This window comes from Pristis pectinata, chromosome 21, assembly GCF_009764475.1.
Source record: "Pristis pectinata isolate sPriPec2 chromosome 21, sPriPec2.1.pri, whole genome shotgun sequence".
In the NCBI taxonomy this organism is placed as follows: domain Eukaryota; kingdom Metazoa; phylum Chordata; class Chondrichthyes; order Rhinopristiformes; family Pristidae; genus Pristis; species Pristis pectinata.
In genome coordinates, this window is record NC_067425.1 from 34822450 (window position 1) to 34847731 (window position 25282).

A 25282-nucleotide genomic window follows, 5' to 3' on the forward strand; every position below is an offset into this window, starting at 1 on the left:
CGGGCCGTGCCATCTTTTCACAGCTACCATCGGGCAGGAGGTACAGAAGCCTTAAGTCCTAAACCACCGGGTTCCAGAACAGCTACTTCCCTTCAAACATTCGGTTCTTGAACCAACCAGCAAAACCCTAACCACTACAATTTAGCAACACTGACCACTTTGCACTAAAATTGACTTTTTTTTTATTCTAATTGTGTTTTTGCTTGTAAAAGTTGTGTATAATTTGTGTTTAATTTAGGTTTTCCTTGTGAATGCTGCTTATATGATGCTATATGCCTGTGCTTTTGGAAGAGGTCAGTGAAGAGGTCATGGACCCCTTGCGTGGTTCATGAGGAACATGGAGAGGTTTGCTGGCAAATTTCCCATTGCTGAAACAATTCAAAGAGGAGACAAGCACTTTGTTTGGCACTGAGAACCCAAGGATAACTATACTGAAAAGAGCTAGAAAGCTGTGTGTGACGATTTCTGGAATTTGCGTTGAAACAGAGTCATACAGCACAGAAACAGGCCCTTCTGCCCAACTGGTCCCTGCCCATCCAGGCTAGTTCCATTTGTCTACGTGTTCTTGAAGCAGACACTTCTGCACTCAACCTGTCAGTGTTTGCATAAATAAAGCAAGCCAAATAGAGCCGAAATCACCCATTTCCAGACGAGAACAAATAATGAGTTCCAAAGTCTATGATGCGAGAGAAACTCAGCAGGCCAGGCAGCAACAGTGGAGAAAAGCAGGCAATCAATGTTTTGGGTCAGGACCTTCAGGAAGGTCGACCGCCTGCTTTTCTCCAATGGATGCTGCCTGGCCTGCTGAGTTCCTCCAGCATCATTGTGCTTTTCATCTAGATTCCAGAATCTGCAGACCTTTGTTTCTCTAGACTTTGAAACTCAAGGGTTTAGTGGCCATATTCTAAAAATCAAGAACAGCAGAAATCTCCTCCAGCACTTCAACACAGATATTCTGAAATCCATGATCTTAAAAACTGTTTGAAGTTTGGTATTCTTTATTGGACATTGATGGTAACTTGACAAATGTATCTTAAGATATCTTTATTAGTCACGTATACATCGAAACACACAGTGAAATGCATCTTTTGTGTAGAGTGCTCTGGGGGCAGCCCGCAAGTGTCACCACACTTCCGGCGCCAACCTAGCATGCCCACAACTTCCTAACCCATAAGTCTTTGGAACATGGAAGGAATCCAGAGCATCAGGAGGGAACCCATGCAGACACAGGGAGAACGTACAAACTCCTTACAGACAGCAGCTACTTGGCACTCTCTCCACTTTCTGCTCTGCTTTTCTGTGCAGTCAAGCCTTTTGAAGAAAGATTTTCATAAAAGGCAAATGAAGAGGCCAGCTTATTGTCCTGCTTGAAATTGGATTTGGCAGCATTCTGTCTAAAGATCAAGAGAGAAAAGGTAGATTTGGACTGTTGGGGAGGTAGTGGTAAAGTGCCCAAAGCAAAAGGGATACATACAAAGTATGTTTGATATTCACTTACATAAAAAGTTGTTAAGCATCAGGACTGCATCACTAATCGATGTGCCCATCTCTGTCCTGTTGAGCAGTGAATGATTTAGAGCTTGCATGCATTTACTAGTTACATGCATTGCAAATCAGTGTGTATATCTGGACAGTTAATGGGTTAATGATTTAGAAGTTACAGGCATTGCAACTCTTAATGTGCCACAATTTTACTGAATTTGAAAATAGCTTTTCTAGCTAGTTGGTTTACTGACCTTGTTCTACTCTTTCCATTTAGGTCTTGCATGACCCTTTTAGGCCACTCCTTGTTCTGAGAAGCCTAAATCTCTCTTAAGGCTCAGACCTCTGACATGTCATTAGCCTGTTAGCTCTTTCCTGCACACTTTCAACAGCAGAATGTCTCATTTCACAGTGACATGAATATTTAAACGAGGATCTATCACTGAAATGTTGCCTCATTGTAGTGGTTCTCACCCCTTCTTGGTCAACCAATCACTTCTGGCTCCTGTTTCACCACTCCCCCTCTCCTCTCTACACTGGCCATCTCCCCTCTCATTCCTGATGCAGGGTTTCAACCTGAAACTTCGACAATTCCTATCACCTCCCCCCCCCCCAACCCCCACCCCAAGATACTGCTGAACCCACCGAGTTCCTCCAACAGATGGTTTATTAATTCATAACAGATGAAGAATTTAGTTATAATTGTAAAAAGCAAAACATTCAGAAACATTAAATGATTTGCAAGCTATGGGAGATGTGTTGACATGCTCAGGAAGAGACATAGGATACTTTGTAGTCTGTTGTCTCAAAGCTAAGTATGTCCAACCAGGCTTGATGAAAATCAAAGAGCTACTGTATGTAATGGTGAACTATGTACTTAAAGTAATTGAATATATCTGAAGAAGAAGTAATTGAACTCACCGGGCCTCAATTTCTTATTAATTTCAGCTCTCGTTACCACGAGAAAGGGAGACATTCAAGCGCTGGGAGACAGCAGACCAACTCTGTAAGATTGACCCTGGTGACAGGACTACAAATTATGAGACAGCACTGATGAAAGTCTGGGGAGTTTTGCCTTGGGAGGAGAAGGAGTGAAAGGACATCCTTTTGAGGCATATAAATAAAATTGATGGATATGGAGTCATGGGGTCATCGAGTTTTACAGCACGGTAACAGTGCTCATCGAGATGTCTACCTGTCCCATCAAATGTCCCATTTGCCTGCAATTGACCCATATCCCTCTGAACCTTTCCTGTCCGTGTACCCCTCTGAATGCCTTTTAAACGTTGTAATTGTACCCGCCTCTACCACTTGCCCATTCATTTCCCTTCTGACTTCCTGGCTCACCCCCACCCTGGCACCACCCACCCACCACTTCCAGCTGCTGCCTGCTCCCTCCCTTCCTCCCAGAGTGAGTACCCTTCCAACCACCACTGCTCGCCACCTTTGGGGCCACTTCATCTAGTGTCTGAGGCCATGTCATCTAAAGCCTAGCTCCCCCACCACCAGAACCTCTTCCAAAGAAAGTCAGGAGAACCTTCAGCCACCACCCACCTGATGTTGACAAGCTGCTGTTGCCTGATTCTCTGTGGGTGGGCTGCTGGGACCCATGCACAGTTACCCAGCTGATGGAGATGGGTTTACCCTGTCGAAGCAGGAGCATTTCACATAACTTCCTATGTTTAGTGGAGGCCCCCATCTACATGTGTCTATCTAAGGCAGTGCCTGGACTCCAGCTATCTTGAACAACTTTGTCTTGAGACCAGACTCTGGTTAAGACCCTGTCAAGCCCATACAGTGGTGGAGTACAATGGCCATCCCCTATATTAAAAAAAATCACACAGACAAATTCCACTCCTTGATATGAAGTTTGGGACTTGGAAAGTTGGGGCTCTTGTGGACAGTCGCAGCAGTGACAGACCTGAATACTGCTCCATTATCATAGCTCGTGAAGTCAGGCACTTTGACTTGGGCATTGCCATCCTGTGGGCAGGATATGGCTAAATCAAAAGACAAGCCTTCTTAAAAAAAATGGCAAATCAGAAGAGGAACATTGTCTTCACAAGGTGGGTTTCACCATCAAGAATGAGATAATCTGGCATTTCAGTGACTCCCCCTGTGTGATCTCTTGACCCTGCAACTCATTCTAAGGTGGGATTGGCATGCTGCAGTCATCCATGCACATGCCCTAGTCCTGGAAGCCATGGATGACACCAAGCAGGGTTTCTACTCCAACTTTAAAATAGCTCTGGCCCATATCTATACTAACTGATGGTCCTGAGTGACTTCAGTCCCAGGGTTGTAAAGGGGGCAAGTCCCTGGAGCTTGTTAATGAGTAGGGAATAGGGAAATCCAATTCCTACACAGTTCTCCTCTTGACAAAATGTTTCATCAGAGACACAAGCACAAAGACCTCATAGAAACAACTTTGATCTAGGCACTGGCAGTTGTCATGGCCTGAGCATGAGTTGGCAAGGATGTCCACATCACCCATGGACTGAGATGCCAACGATTGTTGGATTAGCCACAGCCTAATCCACTCTACTGTCTCCATCAGCCTGGCCCCACAATAATTGCGACTACAGAAACATCGCTGAAAGAAAATCAACATAGGTCTCATGGATCCCGTAATGAAAGCTCCTCATAGACAACCATAGCCCCCAAACAACAGGAGCAACTGAACGTCTACACAGTGTATGGGTTTCCGTTAATTCCACCATAATTAGCCCTTGTGAAGGCTCTCTATTTCTCTACTAGATGGGCTTGATGAGGGTCACTAGGAAACATAGGAGGTTATGCGCAAGGAGTTTTTGGATTGGAAACTCTGCTGTGCCTCAAGGCAAATGGAGTAGTTCTACAGACACTGTAGATCAAGGCCCAACAGAAAATTGCATCAGCCTGTCATTTTGCGCTTGTTGCTTTGTTTGTTGTTGCATTTATTATTGCCACATCCACTGTTTACTCTAAGCTTCACACGAGCAAGACATTTCCTTGCATCCTGCAGTATATGACAATAAACTAATCTGAGATACCACCAATGCCGTCAGACAAATTCCTCTAAATCTGCTCGCATAATAAGTGAATTAACAGCAGTGCCCTCTCCCAGACCAACACCCTCAGCATTAAGACTGTATTTAGACTCAGTTGGCTCCAATGTGTAGGTCAAATGTATAGGTCCAACACGAGATTCCCAAAGCATTCTGCCCCAAGCTGAGTCACAGCAAGAGATCACTAGGTGGACAGAGGAAAAAATTTAAGGAGGTTCTCAAATAAGACTAAGATCCCCTCTGACTCCTTGGGATTGCCGGCCTTGACCTCTCAGCAAAAGCAGCATTTGAGATGGCAGCAGGCACCCTAACAGCGTGCGTCAAAAGCCCACAGAGCTCAGCATAAATAGCAGAAGGAGCGCACTGCCTCACAGACCATCCACCCGCCACCCCCTCAGGCTTCTTCTGCCGCACCTGTGGCAGAGTCTGTGGGTCTCACATTGGCCTCATCAGTCACCTCAGGACCCACAGAAGCAAGTCATCTTTGATCCTGATTGAATGTTTAAGAAGTGATAGGTACAAGGTCAGTCTACCAAATCATCGTTCTTTTATTTGTAACGAAAAGATCCTCCTCAAAGAGAAAATGGTCATAAACATCCAGAGAAGCAAAGATGTCACAAATAAACATTAGTATCCCTATCCAGGGATGAATTAAACTGCATCTGATGGCTTTATTTAATCAAAATGATTCTTTGAACTGACATTTTCAAAAGCTCATCATCTACCACAATCCTATTGTTAGGATTTTGCCATGCAAACATTTTTCACCCTGCATTTGCATCATTAAGAGAAATGTCTGTACATTAAGTCAGTCTGCCATACATCAAGCTCTTTGAAATGTCTTTAAGAAATTCTCATGCATACCTGTTGCTCTTTACATATTTCTATTCTCCCTTCAATTACAAGTAGTCCACAGTTAATGTCACTGTGTTTATCTTTACAATCATGTTATAGATGTTAAGGTACTAGCTGCTTCAATGTCACACACCATTCTCCCCTACCCACCAAATTTCAATTCTTGCAAGTCCACCTAACAAGAACTCCGAATCTAAAATCCTGCCCCAGAGTTAAACAAGACACCTTTACCCACACTGTCCAAAGGGCATTGTGAAGCTTGTGGCTTGTTTTGGCCTGGCTGTCAAGTAAACCAGAACATCTCAAAGATGAGGCATGATTTATTTTTACTTTATGTTACCACCTTATTAAGTTTAATAAGGGGGCACATACAAGTTTAATAAGTTTTGGAGGGGGCACATATTTTCTTAATGTGTGATGCTTCACACTGCATGCGTCTTTAGATGTTTATTGCAGTGGGTTGCGGTGTGTAGTGGGGTGCGGTGTGTAGTGGGGTGCAAGGATCATACCTCCAGTAACCTTCTAAATGATGCATGAGGTTATGAAGGTGGTATACACATTCACAGGGCACCACCCTGCATTGCACAGCTCCTTGCTTTCGGTCTTGGAGTCAGGGCATAACCTTCACATTAGATCTGGGCTACTGAGGAGTGATACTGGAATATACTTCTTCACTCAACAGGTAGAAATCTGCAACATTCACTCCCCCACCCCCACCCCACCAAAAAAAAAAGCTGAATCAATTGAGAATTTCATTACTATGACTGACAGCCTTTTTTGAGTAAAGATAAGGCAAGGGTTAGAAAACCCAGGCAGTTACACTAAAAATCATTTCTCATCTAAGCAGTCAAGAGGTTGAGTGTAAAGGTAACCAGTCCCCACCCACCCCCCGCCAAACTTCTCTGCCCGTGTTTGAGGTGGCCAAGGTGAAAGCAGCATCAGAAGTTAGGCAAGTAGAAATGCATAAGTAAACATGTTACAAAATGGAGAAAGTCACACATTGTGTTACAAAATGGAGAGCTGACTAGGATCGAGGGACTTGACCACATTCCATCTTGTGGTCTCAGACAGAACTGGTCAGCTAGTCTGTCTGCCATCTATCCTTAAAATGGTTAAACTGCCTCCTTATACTTCCTAGTTGGATAAGCATATCCACAAGCGTGTTGGATATACACCTGGTTGGATCAGCATGTAATGCATTAATCAATTGTTCACATTATTGGTCTATAAGCAACTGGAGATAAACTGGAAAAGGGCTTTAATAAAAAAATGCTTCCCCTTGTTCTATAAAGAAGCTGTCCAACTATTCATGGCTTCTTTCTGCTAGTGATAATATACTAATAAAAACACCAATATAATAAATCTTTGGTGCTTGAAGTGGACCTGGGTCCATGCGATGCTTCAATCACTTGATTCTCCTAACACCTGCTTTGGAGACTTACTGAATGGAAGTTCCAACCTGTGATTTAATGTCCATTAATTTAACAGATTAAAAGGTAGGGTCTCAAAGAGGTTCCCCAATATAAGTCCTCAGCTGGCAAGACTTCTGAATTTAGACATTGCTGTTGTTCACTCAAGGGTCTAGGAGGACAGCAGGCTGCCTTTTAGTTTCAAAGAGCTGGCTGTCATGTCAGTTTCAGTTGGAACAGGCTAAAGGAAAGGCGTGTAGAGCAAAGTCCCATTTAGTTGTCTTAGTGTGCATTTGAAGCACTCCACTTCCTTCCTGACACAAAATATAGTCAACTGGTAATCACACCTAAGCGGATAGCATCAGCTATGGCTAAGAAATAATTAATACGTTTAACTTGGCTGCAATTGTTGATATGTAAAAGAACCACAAGAAGATCTAATCGTCTCATCCATACATTCCCGCATTTACTCTTTACTGCATAATTGATAAAATCATTTAGTCTGTCCTAAAATCATGCTGTGCTACTTTTAGTGTGATGCGCTGATATTACTACTTCTGGCAGTGCATGTCTCACTCAGAACTGAATCAATCCAGATGACATTAGAGTGGGCTTTGGTCAGCTTGGTTATAAATTTAAAACCTGATCTGAACCAATCCGAACCCAATCTGCACACAAGAGCTTACAGTTTGTCCATACTTGACCTAACAATCTCCATAAACAATACCACCCTAAGCATGCTATCCACATGCTGGTGAAAAAAGCAAATCATTCCAGCCTGGTTTAAGCCCAAATGTGACACATAAAGTTGGGTTTTATCAGTATTGGGTCAGGTAGCCAGACTGAGCACGGTCTCAGAGATGGAAATAATATTAATGAGTTACAGGATACAAATGGGCTGGGTGAATGAGTTAGAGCATGGCAGAACAAATATAATATGGAAAAATGTGATGTCATCCATTGGTTTAAAAATAGGGCAAGTATATTTTTTTTTAAAGGAGATATTGAAAGGTTTTGGTGTTGTCCAGGATCTGTGCATTCTTGCACGTGAATCACTGAAAGTTACAACTATATAGAGACATACTGAGGACACACCAGGAATATTGTGTGTAGGTCTGGTCTATCTTTACTTAAGGAAGGTCACATTTGCAATAGTGGAAGTACAACAAAGTTTCATCAGATTGGTTTCTGGGATGGGGATTGTTTGTCACATGGGGACAGGTTAAGGCAGCATGAGCCTAGATTCTTAACTTTAAAAAAATGAAAGGTGATATTGAAACATGCAAGATTTAAACAGGGCTTTAGAGGACAGATGCAGGAATGATGTTTCCCTTGTCTGGGGTGTTTAGAAATGGCTCAGAATGAGGGGTTGGCCATTCAGGACTGAAATGGTAAGAAGTATTAGTGGTGTATTAGTCCCTTGAATAATTTTTTTTCCCTATTAAGTGAATCAAGGGATGTGGGGTTTGTTTAATCAATCAGGATTCTATTAAAAGACAAAGCAGGCACGAGAGGCCAGATGATCTTCTCCTGTTTCTGTTGTTTCTATGCACAGCTGACATTGGGATCTACAGTGCATTTTCTTGCTCCCTGCAGTGTAGAGGAAGTTCAGATCGATGTAGTCACATTGGTTTTAATTTTACAGCTGAGCAGATCTCTACTGCAATCAGCTAGTTTCCCAAAAATCTGAAGGTCAGCTCACGCTGTACAGATGCCTGCTGATAGCTTATATCTTATGTAATTATTAGGGAATGAGTGAATTATATTATTTAGTCCAATATTCTTGAATCAAACACAGATTCTGCAGGTAAAGGATAAAAAGAATTCTGAAATAAAAAACAAGAATCCCAGAAATACTGGGAAAGGAATTGGGGTCAGTGCAGCATGAACTTGTGAGTGCACCAAGTTGATAGTCTTTCACCACTTTCTTTCTATGACTACACACGCTTAATGCTCACTTGCAATGTACTCTTTCTGCTGCTGTAGGGGAGCTTCACTCATGACTTATATTATTATGCAAGTATTGTCTTTAATGTGAATTACAGGAAATAACTGATTTATTTAAGAAAGCTATAGATAAGTATGGACCTAGCGGGAAAGCATTAAATTGGAGAAGGGCAAATTACAAGAGCATTAGGCAGGAACTAGGGAGAATTAATTGGGAACAGCTGTTTTTGGGCAAGTCCACATCTGACATGTGGAGGGTGTTTAAAGAACAACTGCACAGAGTACAGGACAGGGATGTTCCAATAAGAAGGAAGGACAAGGATGGCAAGGTAAGAGAACCTTGGATGTCAAAAGAGGTGGTGAATTTAGTCAAGAAGAAAAAGGAAAGTATATAAAGCTTAGGAAGCTAGGATCAAACAGAGCACTTGAGGATTATAAAGACACCAGAAAGGAACTCAAGAAGGGAATTAGGAAAGTCAGGAGAGGCCATGAAAAGTTCTTGGCAAGTAGGATTAAAGAGAATCCCAAGGCATTCTATACATACATCCATCAAGAGGCGAGGATAGGATCACTCAAGGATAAAGGAGGGAGCATGTGCTTGGAAGTGGAGGATGTGGGTGAGGAGCTTAATGAGTACTTTGCATCAGTATTTATGGAGAAGGATGTGGGGGATAGGGAGATCAGTGTGGAGCATGCTAATATGCTAGGGCATTTTGAGATAAAGGAGGAGGTAGTGTTGGGTCTCTTAAAGAGCATTGCAGTGGGTAAGTCTCCACAGCCTGATGGGATATACCCCAGGTTATTGAGAGGGGCAAGAGATGAGATAACTGGGGCCTTGACCAATATCTTTGTGTCCTCTCTAGCCACAGGCGAGGTCCCAGAGGACTGGCGAGTAGCCAATGTTGTTCCACTATTCAAGAAGGGAAACAGGAACAATCCTGGTAATTATAGACCGGTGAGTCTCACGTCAGTGGTAGGGAAGTTACTGGAGAGGATTCTCAGGGATAGGAGTTATGAGCATTTGTAAAACCATAGCCTAATTAGGGACAGTCAGCATGGCTTTGTGCAGGGCAAATCATGCCTAACTAACTTGGTTGAGTTTTTCTGATGAGGTGACAAGGGTGATTAACATAGAACATAACAGCACAGTACAGGCCCTTCGGCCCACGATGTTGTGCTGACCTTTTAACATATCCTAAGATTAATCTAACCCTTCCCTCCCACATACCCCTCCATTTTTCTATCATCCATGTGCCTATCCAAGAGTCTCTTAAATCTCCCTAATGTTTCTGCCTCTACCAGCACCCCTGGCAGCACCTTCTACACACCCACTAATCTGTGTGTAAAAAAACTTACATCTGATATCCCCCCTGTACTTTCCTCCAATCACCTTAAAATTTTGCCCCCTCACGTTAGCCATGTCTGCCCTGGGAAAAAGTCTCTGGCTGTCAACTCGATTTAAGCCTCTTATCATCTTGTACACCTCTATTAGGTCACCTCTCATCATCCTCAACTCTGAAGAGAAAAGCCCTAACTCGCTCAACCTATCCTCATAAGACATGCTCTCCAATCCAGGCAGCATCCTGCTGAATCTCCCTTGTACCCTTTCCAAAGCTTCCTATAGTGAGGCGACCAGAACTGAACACAATACTCCAAGTGTGGTCTAACCAGGTTTTTATAGATCTGCAGCATTACTTCATGGCTCTTGAACTCAGTCCTCTGACTAATGAAGGCCAACATGCCATATGCCTTCTTAACATCCCTATCAACCTGCACAGCAACTTTTAGGGACCTATGGACTTGGACCCCAAGATCCCTATGGACTTGGACCCCAAGATCCCTCTGTTCCTCCACACTGCTAAGAAGCCTATTAACCCTGTATTCTGCCTTCGAATTCGACTTTCCAAAGTGAATCACTTTACACTTTTCCAGGTTGAACTCCATCTGCCACTTCTCAGCCCAGCTCTGCATCCTATCAATGTCCTGTTGTAACCCTTGACAACCTTCAACACTATCCACAACACCGCCAACCATTGTATCATCTGCAAACTTACTAACCCACTCTTCCACTTCCTCATCCAAGACATTTATAAAAATCACAAAGGAGTCCCAGAACAGATCCCTGCAGAACACCACTTGTCACTGACCTCCAGGCAGAATACGCTCTATCTACAACCGGCCTCTCTTCTATGGGCAAGCCAATTCCAAATCCACACAGCCAAGTTTCCCTGCCCCTCACAAAGCCATGCTGACTACCCCTAATCAGACTATGCTTCTCCAAATGCTCATAAATCCTGTCCCTAAGAATCTTTTCCAATAACTTGCCCACCACTGAAGTAAGACTCACTGGTCTATAATTCCCAGAGTTATCCCTATTCCCTTTCTTGAACAAAGGAATAACATTTGCCACCCTCCAATCATCTGGTACTACTCTTGTAGCCAGTGAGGACACAAAGATCATCACCAAGGGCTCAGAAATCTCTTACTTCACTTTCGGTAGTATCCTGGGATATATCCCGTCTGGCCCCAGAGGCTTACCTATCCTAATGTTTTTTCAAAAGTTCCAGCACATCCTCCTCCTTAACATCAATATGTTCCAGCTTATCAGCCCATTTTACTCTGTCCTCACAGAGGTCAAGGTTTCTCTCACAGTTGAATATTGAAGTATTCATTAAGGGCCTCCTCTGACTGCAGGCACATGTTTCCTCCTCCATCCCTAATCGGTCCTACCTTCAGTCTAGTCATCCTCCTGTTCTTCACATACGAGTAGAACGCCTTGGGGTTTTCCCTAATCCTACTCACCAAGGCCTTCTCATGCCACTTCTAGCTCTCCTAAGTCCATTCTTAAGCTCCTTCCTGGCTACCTGGTAACTCTCTAAAGCCCTGTCTGATCCTTGCTTCCTAAACCTTAAGCAAGCTTCTTTCTTCCTCTTCACTAGATCTTCCACATCTCGTCAACTATGATTCCTTCACCCTACCATCCTTTTCCTGCCCCAGTGGGACAAACCTATCCAGACCCCATGCAAGTGATCTCAAAACAACCTCCACATTTTCATTGTGCATTTCCTGGAGTACATCTGTTCCCAATTTACACTCCCAAGTTCCTGCCAAATAGCATCATAATTCCCCCTCCCCCAATTAAATACTTTCCTATACCATCTGCTCTTATCCCTCCCCAAGGCAAGGGTAAAGACCAGGAAGTTGTGGTTACTGTCTCCGAAATGCTCACCCACCAAGAGATCTGACACTTGACCAGGTCCATTACCATGTACCAGATCCAGAATGGCCTCTCCAGTCAGCCTGTCTATACATTGTGTCAGAAATCTTTCCTGGACACACCTAACAAATTCCACCCCATCCAAACCTTTTGCACTAAGGAGGTGCCAATCAATATTAGGGAAGTTGAAATCACTCATGACAACAACCCTGTTACTTCTGCTCCTTTCCAAAAATCTGCCTCCCAATCTGTTCCTCAGTGTCTCTGTTGCTGTTGGGCGGGGCTCTATTGAATACTCCCAATAGAGTGATTACTCCCTTCCTGTTTCTGACTTCCACCCACACTGACTCAGTAGACGATCCCTCCAGGACATCTTCCCTTTCTGCAGCTGTGATACCATCCCTGAATAGCAATGCCACTCCCCCACCTCTTTTACCTCCCTCCCTGTCTCTTGAAACATCTGAACTCCAGAACATCCAGCAGCCATTCCTACCCTTGTGACAGCCAAATCTCTGTAATGGCCACAACATTGTAGTTCCATGTACTGACCCATGCTCTAGGTTCATCACCCTTGTTCCTGATACTTTTTGCATTAAAATAGACACACTTCAGCCAATCCAACTGACTGCAATTTTGCCCTATCAACTGCCCATCCGTCCTCACAGTCTCTCTACACGCTGCATCAACCTGTACACCAACTGCCCCATCCTCTGACCTATCACTTGGGTTCCCATCCCCCTGACAAACTAGTGTAAACCCTCCACAACAGTTCTAGCAAACCTGCCTGCAAGGATATTGGTCTCCCTCCAGTTCAGGTGCGACTCGTTCCTTTTGTACTGGTCATACCTTCCCCACAAGAGATCCCAATGATCCACAAATTTGAAACCCTGCTCCCTGCACCAATTTCCTAGCCACCCATTCACCTGCCAAATCAACCTATCCTTCCCCTCTCTGGCGTGTGGCATAGGCAGCAATCCAGAGATTACTACCCTTGAAGTCCTGCTTTGCAGCTTCCTACCTAGTTCCCCATATTCACTTTTCAGGACCTCATCCTTTTTCCTACCTACATCTTTGGTACCAATGTGTACCATGACTTCTGACTGCTCCCCCTCCCCCTTTAGAATGCTGTGGACCCGATCGGAGACATTCCTGACCCTGGAACCTGGGAGGCGACACACCATCCGGAAGTATCTTTCACATCCGGAGAATCTCCTGTCTGCTCCCCTAACTATAGTCCCCTATCACTATGGCTCTTCTCTTCTCCCCACTCCCCTTCTCCCCCCCCAGCTACAGGGGTACTCTTCACTATCCACCTACTCCCTTCCCCCCTAACAGTCACCCACCTCTTGCAACTTAGGCATGGTTTCCTCCCTGTAGCTTTTATCTATCACCTCCTCATTCTCCCCTAGGAGCTGAAGGTCATCCAGCTGCAGCTCCAGTTCCCTAACACGGTCTGCAAGGAGCTGCAGCTGGATGCACCTCCCACAGATGTCGGTATCAGGGAGACTTGAGATCTCCCAGATCTCCCATATTTGGCAGGAAGAACAGATCGCTGACTCTGGATCCATAGTCACTACTTTAGATAGGCACTAATAGACAAAGAAAGAAAGGAAGGAAGGAAGGAAGAAACTTACCAGAAACTTACCTTAGCCTCTTCTTGCCAAAGCCTCAGCTCACCACTCTAACACCAGGCCACTCCAACAATGGCTGCTCCCCTTGACCCTACCTTCTTTTTATTGGTTGTTGCCAATTGGCTAACTTCTCATTCAATTATCACCTAACAATTCACAGCTGTGCCTCTAACATTGTCTGGAAATACCTGGAAAAGAACTGGGTCCCGACACTCACCTCTTTATACGGCTCCCACTTCTCACTCCAAGTCACAGCCCCCGCTACCTGGAAGGTAGAGCTGTGGATGTCGTCTGCATGGATTTTAGTAAGGTGTTCGACAAGGTCCCTCATGGGAGGCTCACGCAGAAGATTAAGATGCATGGGATCCACGGTGCATTGGCTGTTTGGATTCAGAACTGGCTTGCCCGTAGAAGACAGAGGGTAGTGGTCAATGGAACTTATTCTAGCTGGAGGTCTTTGACTAATGGTGTTCCTCAGGGATCCGTACTGGGACCTCTGCTGTTTGTGATGTGTATAAATGACCTGGATGAAAATGTAAATTTGCAGATGATACGAAGATTGGTGGTGTTGTGGATTGCGTAGAAGACTGGCAAAGGATACAGTTGGATATAGATCAGTTGCAGATATGGGCGGAGAAATGGCAGATGGAGTTCAACCCGGCCAAATGTGAAATGTTGCACTTTGGGAGATCAAATGTAAAGAGACAGTTCACTGTTAATGGCAAGACCCTTAACAGTTATTGATGAGCAGAGGGATCTTGGGGTCCAAGTTCATAGCTGCCTTAAAGTGGCTACACAGGTTGATAGGGCAGTAAAGAAGGCACACAGCATGCTTGCTTTCATTAAGTCAGGAAGTTATGCTGCAGCTTTATAAAACTTTAGTTAGGCCACATCTGGAGTATTGCATTCAGTTCTGGTTGCCCCGTTATAGGAAGGATGTCAGGGCTTTGGAGAGGGTGCAGAAGAGGTTTACCAGGATGCTGCCTGGATTAGAGGGCAGGTGCTATAAGGATAGGTTGGACAAACAAACTTTGGTTGTTCTCTCTGGAGTGGCAGAGGCTGAGGAGAGATCTGACAGAAGTTTATAAGATTATGAGAGGCATAGATAGAGCAGACAGCCAGTATCTTTTCCCCAGGGTTGAAATGTCTAATACCAGAGGGCATGTATTCAAGGTGAGAGGGGTAAGTTCAAAGGAGATGTGCGGGGCAATTTATTTATTTTTTAAACACACAGAGAGCGGTGAGTGCCTGGAATGCACTGCCGGGGCGGTGGTGGAGGCAGATACAATAGAGGCATTCAAGAAGCTCTTAGATAGGCACATGAATGTGAGGGAAATGGTAGGATATGGACACTGTGTAGGCAGAAGGGATTAGTTTGGTTGGGCATTTTATTACTAATGTAATTGGTTCAGCACAATATTGTGGGCTGAAGGGCCTGTTCCTGTGCTGTACTGTACAATGTTTTAATTCCTTCTTATTAAGTCAAATTGCAAAGATTACAGTCCTTGTATTCCCAGACATCAGTTTTAATTTCATGTGAAAAATATGCAATTAGTTTTATCCTTCCAATTTGCCTCCCAAATATCAGACTTATGGTGAACAAAACAGAATTACTACATTTGCTTTCACAACCTCAATGTCCAAATGCGCACTATAAGTTTCGGTGATTTTACTGTTGAGATACAGGAAAGGCCACAGCCAATTTCCACATAGGAAAGATGAAGAACAGCAAAATGAGAAATTATTTACCCTGTTCTGTAAGTGACGTTGGTTTAGAGTTAAGAATTGCTCAAGGCACTGCAAAAGCTCCACAAAAGCACTGGAGGAACTTAGCAGGTCAGGTAGCATCTGTGGAGGGAAACAGACCATCGATGTTTCAGGTCGAGACCCTTCATCTGGACAAAAACAAAGGAGGGAGATAGTCAGTGTAAAAAGGTGGACGGAAGGGGTGGAGCAAGAGCTGGCACGTGATAGGTGCATACAGGTGAGGGGCAGATGAGGGAGGGAGGAGGCAGATGAGGGAATGATGTCAGAAGCTGGGAGATGATGGAAGTGACAAAGGGCTGAAGATGGTGGATTCTGATAGGAGAGGAAGGTGGAGCATGGGATAAAGGGAGGGAGGTGGGGAGGGGAACCAGTCAGAGGAATGTGTGGGTGATGGGAAAGAGAGAGGGTGATGGGGGCCAATTGGATCAGGAGGAGAAGAGACGGGGAGCAGTTACTGGAAATCTCTGGATTCGATATTGGTGCCGCCAGGTTGGAGACTGCCCAGGTAGAATGTGAGGTGGTGTTCCTCTAATTTGCATTTAGTTTCAACTCGGCAGTGGAGGAGGCCGTGAACAGACATGTTGGTGTGGGAATGGGAAGTGGAATTAAAATGACTGGCCACCAAGAGATGGCACAGCTGTTGGAGCAAAAGTGCTCGGTGAAGTGTTCACCCAATCTGCATCCGGTCTCACCGATGCAGAGGAGGACACAACAGGAGCGCTGGATGCAATAGTAACACCGTGGGATTCACACGTGAAGGACTGCCTCACCTGGAAGGGCTGTTTAGGGCCCTGAATGGTGGTGAGGGTGGAGGTGCAGGGGCAGGTGTAATACTTTGTTTGGTTACAGGGGCGATTGCCTGGGGAGGGAAGGGAATAGGTGGGGAGAGATTAGCGGATGAGGGAGTGTTAGTGGGAGTGATCCCTACAGAAAGTGGAGAGGGGAGGCGAGGGAAAGATGTGCCCGGTGGTGGGATCCTGGCAAAGAATGATATTTTGGATTCGTAGGCTGGTGGGGTGGTAGGTGAGGACTAGGGGAACTCCATCTCTGTAATGCCTTGGGGTGGGAGGGAATGGAGTGAGGGCAGAAGTGTGGGAAACAAGGGAGATGAGGTGAGGGCTCCATTGATAGCAGTTGGGGGGAAACTCCGTTTTCTGAAAGAGGAGGATATCTCCGATGTGAAAAGAGAATGGTGTCCTTGCAAGTGACGGGGTGGGAGGAGGTTTAGTTGAGGTGTCATGGGAACCAGTGGGTTTGCAGTAGATGTCAGTGGATAATCTGTCTCCTGAGATGGAAACAGAGATCACGAAAGGGGAGAGATGCAAGTGAATTTGAGGGTGAGGTGGAAGTTGGCAGGGAAGTTGCTGAAATTGACGATCTCTGCACAGGTGCAGGAGGTGGCAGCGATGCAGTCATCGATGTCGCAGAGCAAGAGTTGGGGAGCTTTGACGGGGTAGGTTTGGAACATGGACTGCTCCACGTGGCCAACGAAAAGGTGGGCATATCTGGGGCCCATGCGAGTGCCCTTGGCTTGAAGTGGGAGGAGCTGAAAGAGAAGTTGTTGAGGGTAAGCACAAGTTCTGCAGATGGAAGAGGGTGTTGGTGGAGGGGAATTGGTTGGGTCTGTTTTCCAGAGAGTAATGGAGAGCCCTGAGGACTTCTTGATGGGGGATAGATGTGTACAAGGACTGGACATCCATAGAGGAGTGGAAGCAGCGGGGAGCAGTAGGACCCATCGGCAGCAATGGGGGCAGTCTGGAGGCGGCCCGTGCCACCGGATCCCTCCTCTGCCCTGGCCAAGGTTGCTCCCCTTCCACCATGATTCTCCACCCACCCCTGGTCTCTCACACCACCCCCTACCCCTTGTCCTCCCCTCACTCCTCCAAGCTGTCCTCTTTTCACCTCATCTTCCTTGATCCCTCCGTCGTCCCGAAATCAATTTCCCTATCCGTCCGCTGTAAATAACACAGTGCCACGAGGTCGATTCGAACAAATACCTTTATTAGCAGTGCACCGCTAGAATTCTCTTCAGCACTCACTAAGTTCTCCCCGAACAAAGGGCAGACAGACATTTATACAGGAATTGTCACGCACATCCCATGCAAACGGCGCCGCGAGTTTCGGTCAAGCTATAGAGATCTCGAGACAGCTATCACACCTTTTGTCTTAGTATAATTGAGTTATAGTCGAGGCTTTCAAAGGCAGGTATCACCCTTCATTGTTCAGACCAAGTCTTTACCTCGATGTTAATTACACTCAGTATCGCCACCGTCTGACATATCGGAATGGTTCGTTACCCGAAACAAAGGCAGTTAACATACTTAACATTCGAACCTAACTAGTGGGTCAGCAGCTTGCTAGTCCTTGCTAAAGAAATATAAATGCAAATATATATATATTTTTTGTTTGCCAGTTATAGGTATGGTTGCAATTCTTAACCCTTCACTTCCTCACAACTACCACCCTCTGACCCCAGCTCCAACGCCTGCCGTGACTTCACCATCTCCTCCGACCTCCCCCTCCCTGAGGCGATCATTGTGTCCTCAGCAGGGGACTTACCTTCGTCCCCTGCGCCTACACTTCAATAAGTTCCACGCCTGCCATGCCAAGCTCTTCCTCCATCGTCTCCACCTCAGTGCCTACTTTATCGGCAAGGATTCCCCACCCCCCACCAATGACCACTTCTTCCACTTCAAGCCCTCCTCCTCCTCTTGGACACCCCATTATGGCCTTCTGCTTGCTCTGGATCCTTTCATTTCTAACCCGTCTCGACTTCACTCCCTTCACCCACTCCAACCTCACCCCTTCTGAAAGCACTGCTCTCCACTCTCTCTGTACCGATCCCAGCTTCAGCATCAAACCCACAGACAAGGGTGGTGTCGTTGTAGTCTGGTGGACTGACCTCCACCTTGCAGGATACCTCCTCTTACCTACCCCTGGACCAGGACCCCACCGAGGATCATCAGGCCACTGCCTCCCGTACCATCACCGACCTCATCACCTCTGGAGATCTCCCCTCCACTGCCTCCAACCTCATTGTTCCCTAACCCCGCACTGCCCATTTCTACCTCCTACCCAAGATTCACAAACAAAACTGCCCCAGTAGGCCCATTGTTTCAGCCTGCTCCTACCCAATTCAACTTGTTTCCTCTTATCTTGACTCCATCTTGTTTCCACCCCCCCCCCCCACCCCGGTCCAGTCCTTTCCCACCTACATCCATGACACCTCACGTACTCTCCACCACTTCAACAACTTTCAGTTTCCTGGCCCCAACCCCCACATTTTCACCATGGACGTCCAGTCCCTGTACACTTCTATTCCCCCATCAAGGCGGCCTCAGGGCTCTCCGCTTCTTTCTGGAGCACAGACCCAACCAGTTCCCCTCCACCGATTGGGAGAACTTGTGCTTGCCCTCAACAACTTCTCTTTTGGCTCCTCCCACTTTCTCCAGACCAAAGGTGTAGCCACGAGCACTCACGTGGGCCCCAGTTATGCCTGCCTTTTTGTCAGCTACATGGAGCAATCCATGTTCCAAACCTCCCCAAACCAGCAACGCTCCCCAACTTTCTCCGCTACATGGACGACTGCATTGGTGCCTCTCGCTGCACCAGTGTGGAACTCAGCAACTTTATGACCAACTTCCACCCTGCCCTCAAATTTACTTGGGTCCATTTCCAACACCTCTCTCCCCTGTCGTGATCTCTCTGTCTCCATTTCAGGAGACAGAGTATCTGCTGACATCTACTGCAAACCCAGACTCCCACAGCAACCTCAACGATAACCTCCTCCCACTCTGTCACTTTCAAGGATGCCATTTCCTTTTCACAGTTCCTCTATCTCCACCACATCTGATCTCGCGATGAGGCCTTCCACTCCAGGACATCCGAGATGTCCTCCTTTTTCAGAAAACAGGGTTTCCCCCCAACTGCTACCCATGGAGCCCTCACCCTTTATTTCCTGCACTTCTGCCCTCACCCCATCCTGCTCCCCCCTCCACTCCCAAGGCAGAACAGGGATGGAGTTCCCCTTGTCCTCACCCACCACCCCTCGCAACCATCATTTTTCACGACTTCCGCCATTTACTACAGAATCTCACCACCAAGAACATCTTCCTCTCCCCTCTCTGCAGGGATCACTCTCTCCTTGACTCCCTCGTCAGCTCATCCCTCACCACTGCCCCCTCCACCTAGCACTCAACCCCATAACCGGACAAAGTATTACACCTGCTCCTACACCTCTTCCCCCACACCACCATCCAGGGCCCTAAACAGCCCTTCCAAGTGAGGCAGCCTTTCACATGCGAATCCATCAGTGTCATTTATTGCATCCAGTGCTCCTGTTGTGGCCTCCTCTACTGAGACTGGATGCAGATCGGGCGTCCGCTTCACTAAGCATCTTCACTCCATCAGCCATGCCAGCCGGGATCTCCCAGTGGCCAGCCATTTTAATTCCACTTCCCATTCCCACACTGACGTTTCTGTCCATGGCCTCCCTCTACTGCTAAGCACAAATTAGAGGACCACCACCTCACATTCCACCTGGGCAGTCTCCAACCTGGCAGCATGAACATAGCATCCTCAAACTTCTGGTAACCACTCCCCCGTACCTTTTCCCCTTTTCTCTCCCCTCCTGAACCACCTGGCCATCACCCATCTCTTTCCCCTCCCCCATCATCTGCCCATCACCCACACACCCCTCCCACTGGTTCCCCTCCCCACCTCTATCCCATGCTCCACTTTCCTCTCCTATCAGAATCCACCATCTTCAGCCCTTTGTCACTTCCACCCATCATCTCCCGGCTTCTGACATCATTCCCACTCTCCCTCATCTGCCTGGCACCCCCCTCACCTGGATCAACCCATCACCTGCCAGCCCTTGCTCCACCCCTTCCCTCCACCTTTTTATACTGGCCATCTCCCCCTTTCTAGATGAAAGGTCTCGACCTGAAATGTTGATGGTCTATTTCCATCCACAGATGCTTCCTGACCCATTGAGTTCCTCCAGCACTTCATATGTTGCTTCAGATTCCAGCATCTGCAATCTCTTGTGTCTCCATTTCATCACAGAACAGTACAGCACAATACAGGCCCTTTGGCCCACCATGTTATACCGACCTTTAAACCTCGCCTCAGACTACCTAACCCCTTCCTCCCATATATCCCTCTATTTTAAATTCCTCCATATGCTTACCTAGCAATCTCTTGAATATGACGAAATGTACCTGCCTCCACCACTGCCCCCAGGCAGCACATTCCATGCCCCAACCACTCTCTGGGTAAAAAAAACCTTCCTCTGACATCTCCCTTGAACTTCCCACCCATTACTTTAAAGCCATACCATCTTGTATTGAGCATTTTACTGCAACATCTCCATTATTTTTCTTGCAAATGAGAGTCAGAGTCATAAAGTTATACAGCACGGAAACAGGCCCATTGGCCTAACTCATCTATGCTGACCAAGATGTCTATCCAAGCTAGTCCCATTTGCCTGCATTTGGCCCACGTCTTAAACATTGTAACTGTACCCACTTCTATCATTTCTTCTGGCAGCTCATTCCACATACCCACCAGCCTCTCTGTGAAAAAGTTGCCCCTCATGTCCCTTTTAAACCTTACCCCTCTCACCTTAAATCTATGTCCTCCAGATTTAGACTCCCCTACCCTGGGAAAAAGACTGTGATTATCTACCTTATCTACACCCTTCATGATTTAGGTTTAATGAGGGGATGTAAAAATATATGTGTTCATATGTGTGCAGTTTTTACATGTAAGCTGAGACAGTGTCATCAATTCATAGACCATGAGATTCACTGTTATAATTAATTAATCAACAACATAGCTTCATGATTATAGGTGCAGTACGGTGACCTTGGTTGTTTTGATTCACAGCCTCAATGTCCTTAAGTACCGCAGGCTGCAAAAAACCTCTTCCACTATCAATGCTGTAATAAGTGAGAAAACAGGTTGGGGTCTCAAAAGCAAGGAATCTGAACACAGTCTGGCAGTAAAGGATTTTATTTACAAAAGACAAGAGTGGGAAAATGGTAACAGGAATAACACACACACACAGTTTATAGCAAGTATGGGAAAAATCACAGTAGGGATAAAACACACACACACCAGACTAGGTACATACAATCACGGAAAAACAATACAATACCCGCCATCCCTTGACTCAATACAGGCATGGCTCTATGCTACTTGGGACACTAACTGAAACACTCCCAACCCTTAAACAGTGTACACCTCACCAATGATTTCTCCAGCACCGTTCCATAGTACTAGGCCTGGAATGAAGCAGGGTGATCGCTCAAAGCTGGCAAAGAGGAAGAGCCGAGCACATGTGGCGCCCTTTATAGTGCTGGAGGGCTGGGAGGTCCAGCCCAGGTAATTTACAAAGGCCAATGGCTTGGTGCCAGCAAGGACAAATTGACTACAAAGGCCAATGGCCCAAGGCCAAGTACAAAGGTAGTTAAAGGGACCAATGGTCAGGTGTGTGTTGATGGGTGGGGCGGGGCCAAACCTTGATTGGCAATGGTGTGTCTTCCAACCAGGTAGTGGGCAGTGCTGTCACTTGACAGCCATGACCCTCCACAATACAAATGCCAATCAGAGAGCAGCTGGAAAGGGACGTCAGGATTCCATTGAGCAGAGGTGGGTTATCTGTTGTTGCTAGGTGCTGAGCAGCTGTGTCAGCTAGACACCTACATGTACTGATGAGGGAATGTCAGGCAGTGAAGTAGTTCTCAAGTGGTGCTGACCAGACACCTGCTGGCACATCCAGCTGTGTTGGGCACTGACCTGCTGGAATTGAAAGGGTGTCCAGCTGTGCTGGGTACTCAGCTGCTGGACTGAAGGGCTGTCCAGCTGTGAAGGGTGCTGGAACTCCTTTTTGACAAATCTGCTACAGTTCTTTCAGGATCTAACAAACAGGTAGATAAAGGGAAACCAGCAGATGTAGTTTATTTGAATTTCCTGAAATCAATTGACAAGGTGCCCCATAAAAGGTAATAAGAGCATGAGCACATGATAAGATTGCACAAGATAGCATATTGGCATAGCCAACAGAAAACTGAGGGTCAGATAAATGGCCATCAGTAACCAGAGTAACTAGGGGTGCCACAGGGATCAGATTTATCCTTGCTATATTCCATCCACAATGTTCTTGACCACTTGCACAGCTTCTCCATAACTGCCCTGAAGCCTCTTTGCATCTCCCCCCTTCTCAAAGTCCCAACTAGTTTTGTACCATCAGCATTGTGGAAATATGATATTTCATCTCCTCAGCTGAATCATTGATAGAGATTGTGAATAGCTGAGCTACACGCACCAATCCCTGCAGTACCTAGTTTGCCAACTTGAGAAATATCCCTTTATAGGTTCCTGTCCAATAACCAATTCTTAATTCACGTCAATTCCATGTGCTCCAACCCTGGGACCTTCACAAAAGCCTTCTAAAACCCCAAGTACTCTGCATCCATATGTTCCCCCCGATCTATTCTACGAGTCACGTTCTCAAAGAACTGCAGGATAGTCAAACAAGATCTTACATTCATAAATCCACGCCGACCCGTCAATCCTTTTATTCTTTTCGAGGTATTATCATTGCCAGACGGTGTTACAGAGGGACGTGAAGCTTTGTTGTGGGGAGAGCGGCAATCACTGGAGAGGGGATGTCGGGCTGTGCTGGGCACCGCGCTGCCAGCACTGGAGCAAGGTGCTGGAGAGCCGCTGGGAGAGGTCAGGCGATGCCAGACCCCGAGCCGCCGGGACAGCCGGGCGTCGGGCCCCGTCCTGGGACCTGGCTGCCAGCTGGGAGGCGCTTCCCATCACTGCGGCGGGGGGTGGGGCAAGGCGGGGGCCGACCGCTGGGGCGCAGGATGCAGCCCGAGTCCCCAGGCCGGCACTCAATAATGGAGCCAGGCTGCAACCCACCGCCGGGGAAGAGGCCGCGGCTGGACGCCCAGGCCCGGGAGGAGTCGGCGGCCGAGCCCGAGGCCCGGGAGACGTCGGCGACGGGCGCCGGAGCCCGGGAGGGGCCGGAGGCCGAGGCCCGTGAGAAGCCGGTGGCTGATCCCGAGGCCCGGGAGCGGCAGGACGACACCGAGGCCCGGGAGGGGCCGGAGGTCGAGGCCCGGGAGCGGCAGGGGCCGGAGGCCGAGGCCCGGGAGCGGCAGGACGGCGCTTACTTCCACTCGTACTCGGACGTGTCCATCCACGAGGAGATGATCGCGGACGCGGCGCGGACCGGCTCCTACCGCCGGGCGCTGCAGCGGGGCTGCGGGCGCGGGCCCGGCGGGGGCGCGCTGCTGCGCGGCCTGACGGTGCTGGACGTGGGCGCGGGCACGGGCATCCTCAGCGTGTTCTGCGCGCAGGCGGGCGCGGCGCGCGTGTACGCGTGCGAGGCGTGCGCGGTGATGGCGGAGCGCGCGCGCGAGGTGGTGGCGGCCAACCGGCTGGGCGCGCGCGTGCACGTGGTGCCGGGGCGGGTGGAGGAGGCGCGGCTGCCCGGGCGGGTGGACGCCATCGTCAGCGAGTGGATGGGCTACGGCCTGATGTACGAGTCGATGCTCCGCAGCGTGCTGCACGCCCGCGACCGCTGGCTCCGGCCCGGCGGCCTGCTCTTCCCCTGCCGCGCCCAGCTCTACCTCGCCCCGGTGACCGACCCGGCCCTGCAGGAGCGCCTGTCCTTCTGGGCCGGCGTCAAGGAGCGCCACGGCGTCGACATGGCCTGCATGGCCGCCTTCGCCCGCCGCTGCCTCATGAACGACGAGATGGCGGTGGGCGCCCTGCACGGCGAGGACGTCCTGGGCCGGCCTGCCATGTTCGCCGCCATCGACCTGTACACGGTCACCGAGCGGGAGCTTGGGGAGCTGGGCGGCTGCTTCACCACCACCTCCTTCGGCACGGCCACCATGCACGCCTTTGCCCTCTGGTTCGACGTTATTTTCCCCACCGGGGCCCCTGCGAGGGGAGTTGGCCGTGCTCCCCCTGCAAACGGCACCATTGACCTCAGTGCAACCCATGCCAATGCATACGGCCCCAATGCTGAGGGTCCAGGTGGACCTGGTCCACAGGCACCCTCTGTCAATGCAGATGATCATACTGGAACCACTGCAAACGATGACCGCCCTGCATCTGATCCCAGTCCCCATGCGGTCAGTGCTCATGTGGTTAGTGCTAATACTAGCAGCCACAATGCGTTCACAACCAACAGTGACAACCTCCATTCATTTAATATCAATGGCGATGACCACAAGACAGTTGATGTTAATGTCGATGACCTGGAGCCAGTTGTCTTGTCGACTTCTCCCTTCGCAGAGGAAACGCACTGGAAACAATCCATTCTCTATCTAGATGAACCTGTTGAAGTATTCCAGGATACTGTGTTAAAAGGAAAAATAACATTAACTCCCGCAGAAGATAACCCAAGATACCTCCGTATATCTTTGACTTATGAGATTGGAGATAGTGGGAAAAAAACAAAAATATTCAAAATGGGGGAGGATTTCCCTCCCTTTGAATGATAGGTTTGAGAATGTGCATGTGAACTCTTCAGTGACTGGGCATCTTTTCACTGTTTGGTTTCCAGTTATTTTCCCAACTGCTGATCCCATCATCCTCTGAAAGATTCATTGTGAGAATGTGTCTCAATGCAGAAAACCCACCCAGACAGCTGATAGGAGAAACAGTCAAGTCAGGAGAAAATGGATGCTTCTAGGTTTCATGGCAGGAATGAAAATTGTGGTACGAAAACAAACTAATTTTGAATTGAAGTTGGGTGGAGGTGGGGGTTGACGGCAGGGAATGAAAATATTTGCTTTTGATTGAATTGTTTTTATGCATGTGTATTTTGTATAATTCTAATAATAATGGATGAACTTGTATTTCGTTAGTTTATTTTCATCAGCATGAATTCTTGCTCTG

The 25282-nt window shown here is 47.5% G+C and overlaps 2 protein-coding genes across 5 annotated transcripts in view; one reads left to right on the plus strand and one right to left on the minus strand.

The window, feature by feature from the left end:
* The window catches only part of LOC127581190 (protein spinster homolog 1-like), a 138126-nt gene extending 114474 nt beyond the window's left edge, over positions 1-23652 (minus strand). The window contains exon 1 of one of the 2 annotated variants that reach the window (XM_052035292.1): positions 23545-23652. The gene's annotated coding sequence lies outside the window, so the exon portion shown is untranslated. Of the gene's footprint in view, positions 1-13805; positions 13903-23544 lie in introns of those variants that run through there. The other variant, XM_052035291.1, reaches the window with a different exon arrangement.
* Positions 22997-25282, plus strand: part of LOC127581191 (protein arginine N-methyltransferase 6-like) — a 31778-nt gene continuing 29492 nt past the window's right edge. For all 3 annotated transcript variants that reach the window (XM_052035294.1, XM_052035295.1, XM_052035293.1), the window contains exon 1: positions 22997-25102. In XM_052035294.1, coding sequence (XP_051891254.1) covers positions 23029-24882 — 1854 coding nt within the window. In that variant the 5' untranslated portion in view covers positions 22997-23028 and the 3' untranslated portion in view covers positions 24883-25102. The remainder of the gene's footprint in view (positions 25103-25282) is intronic.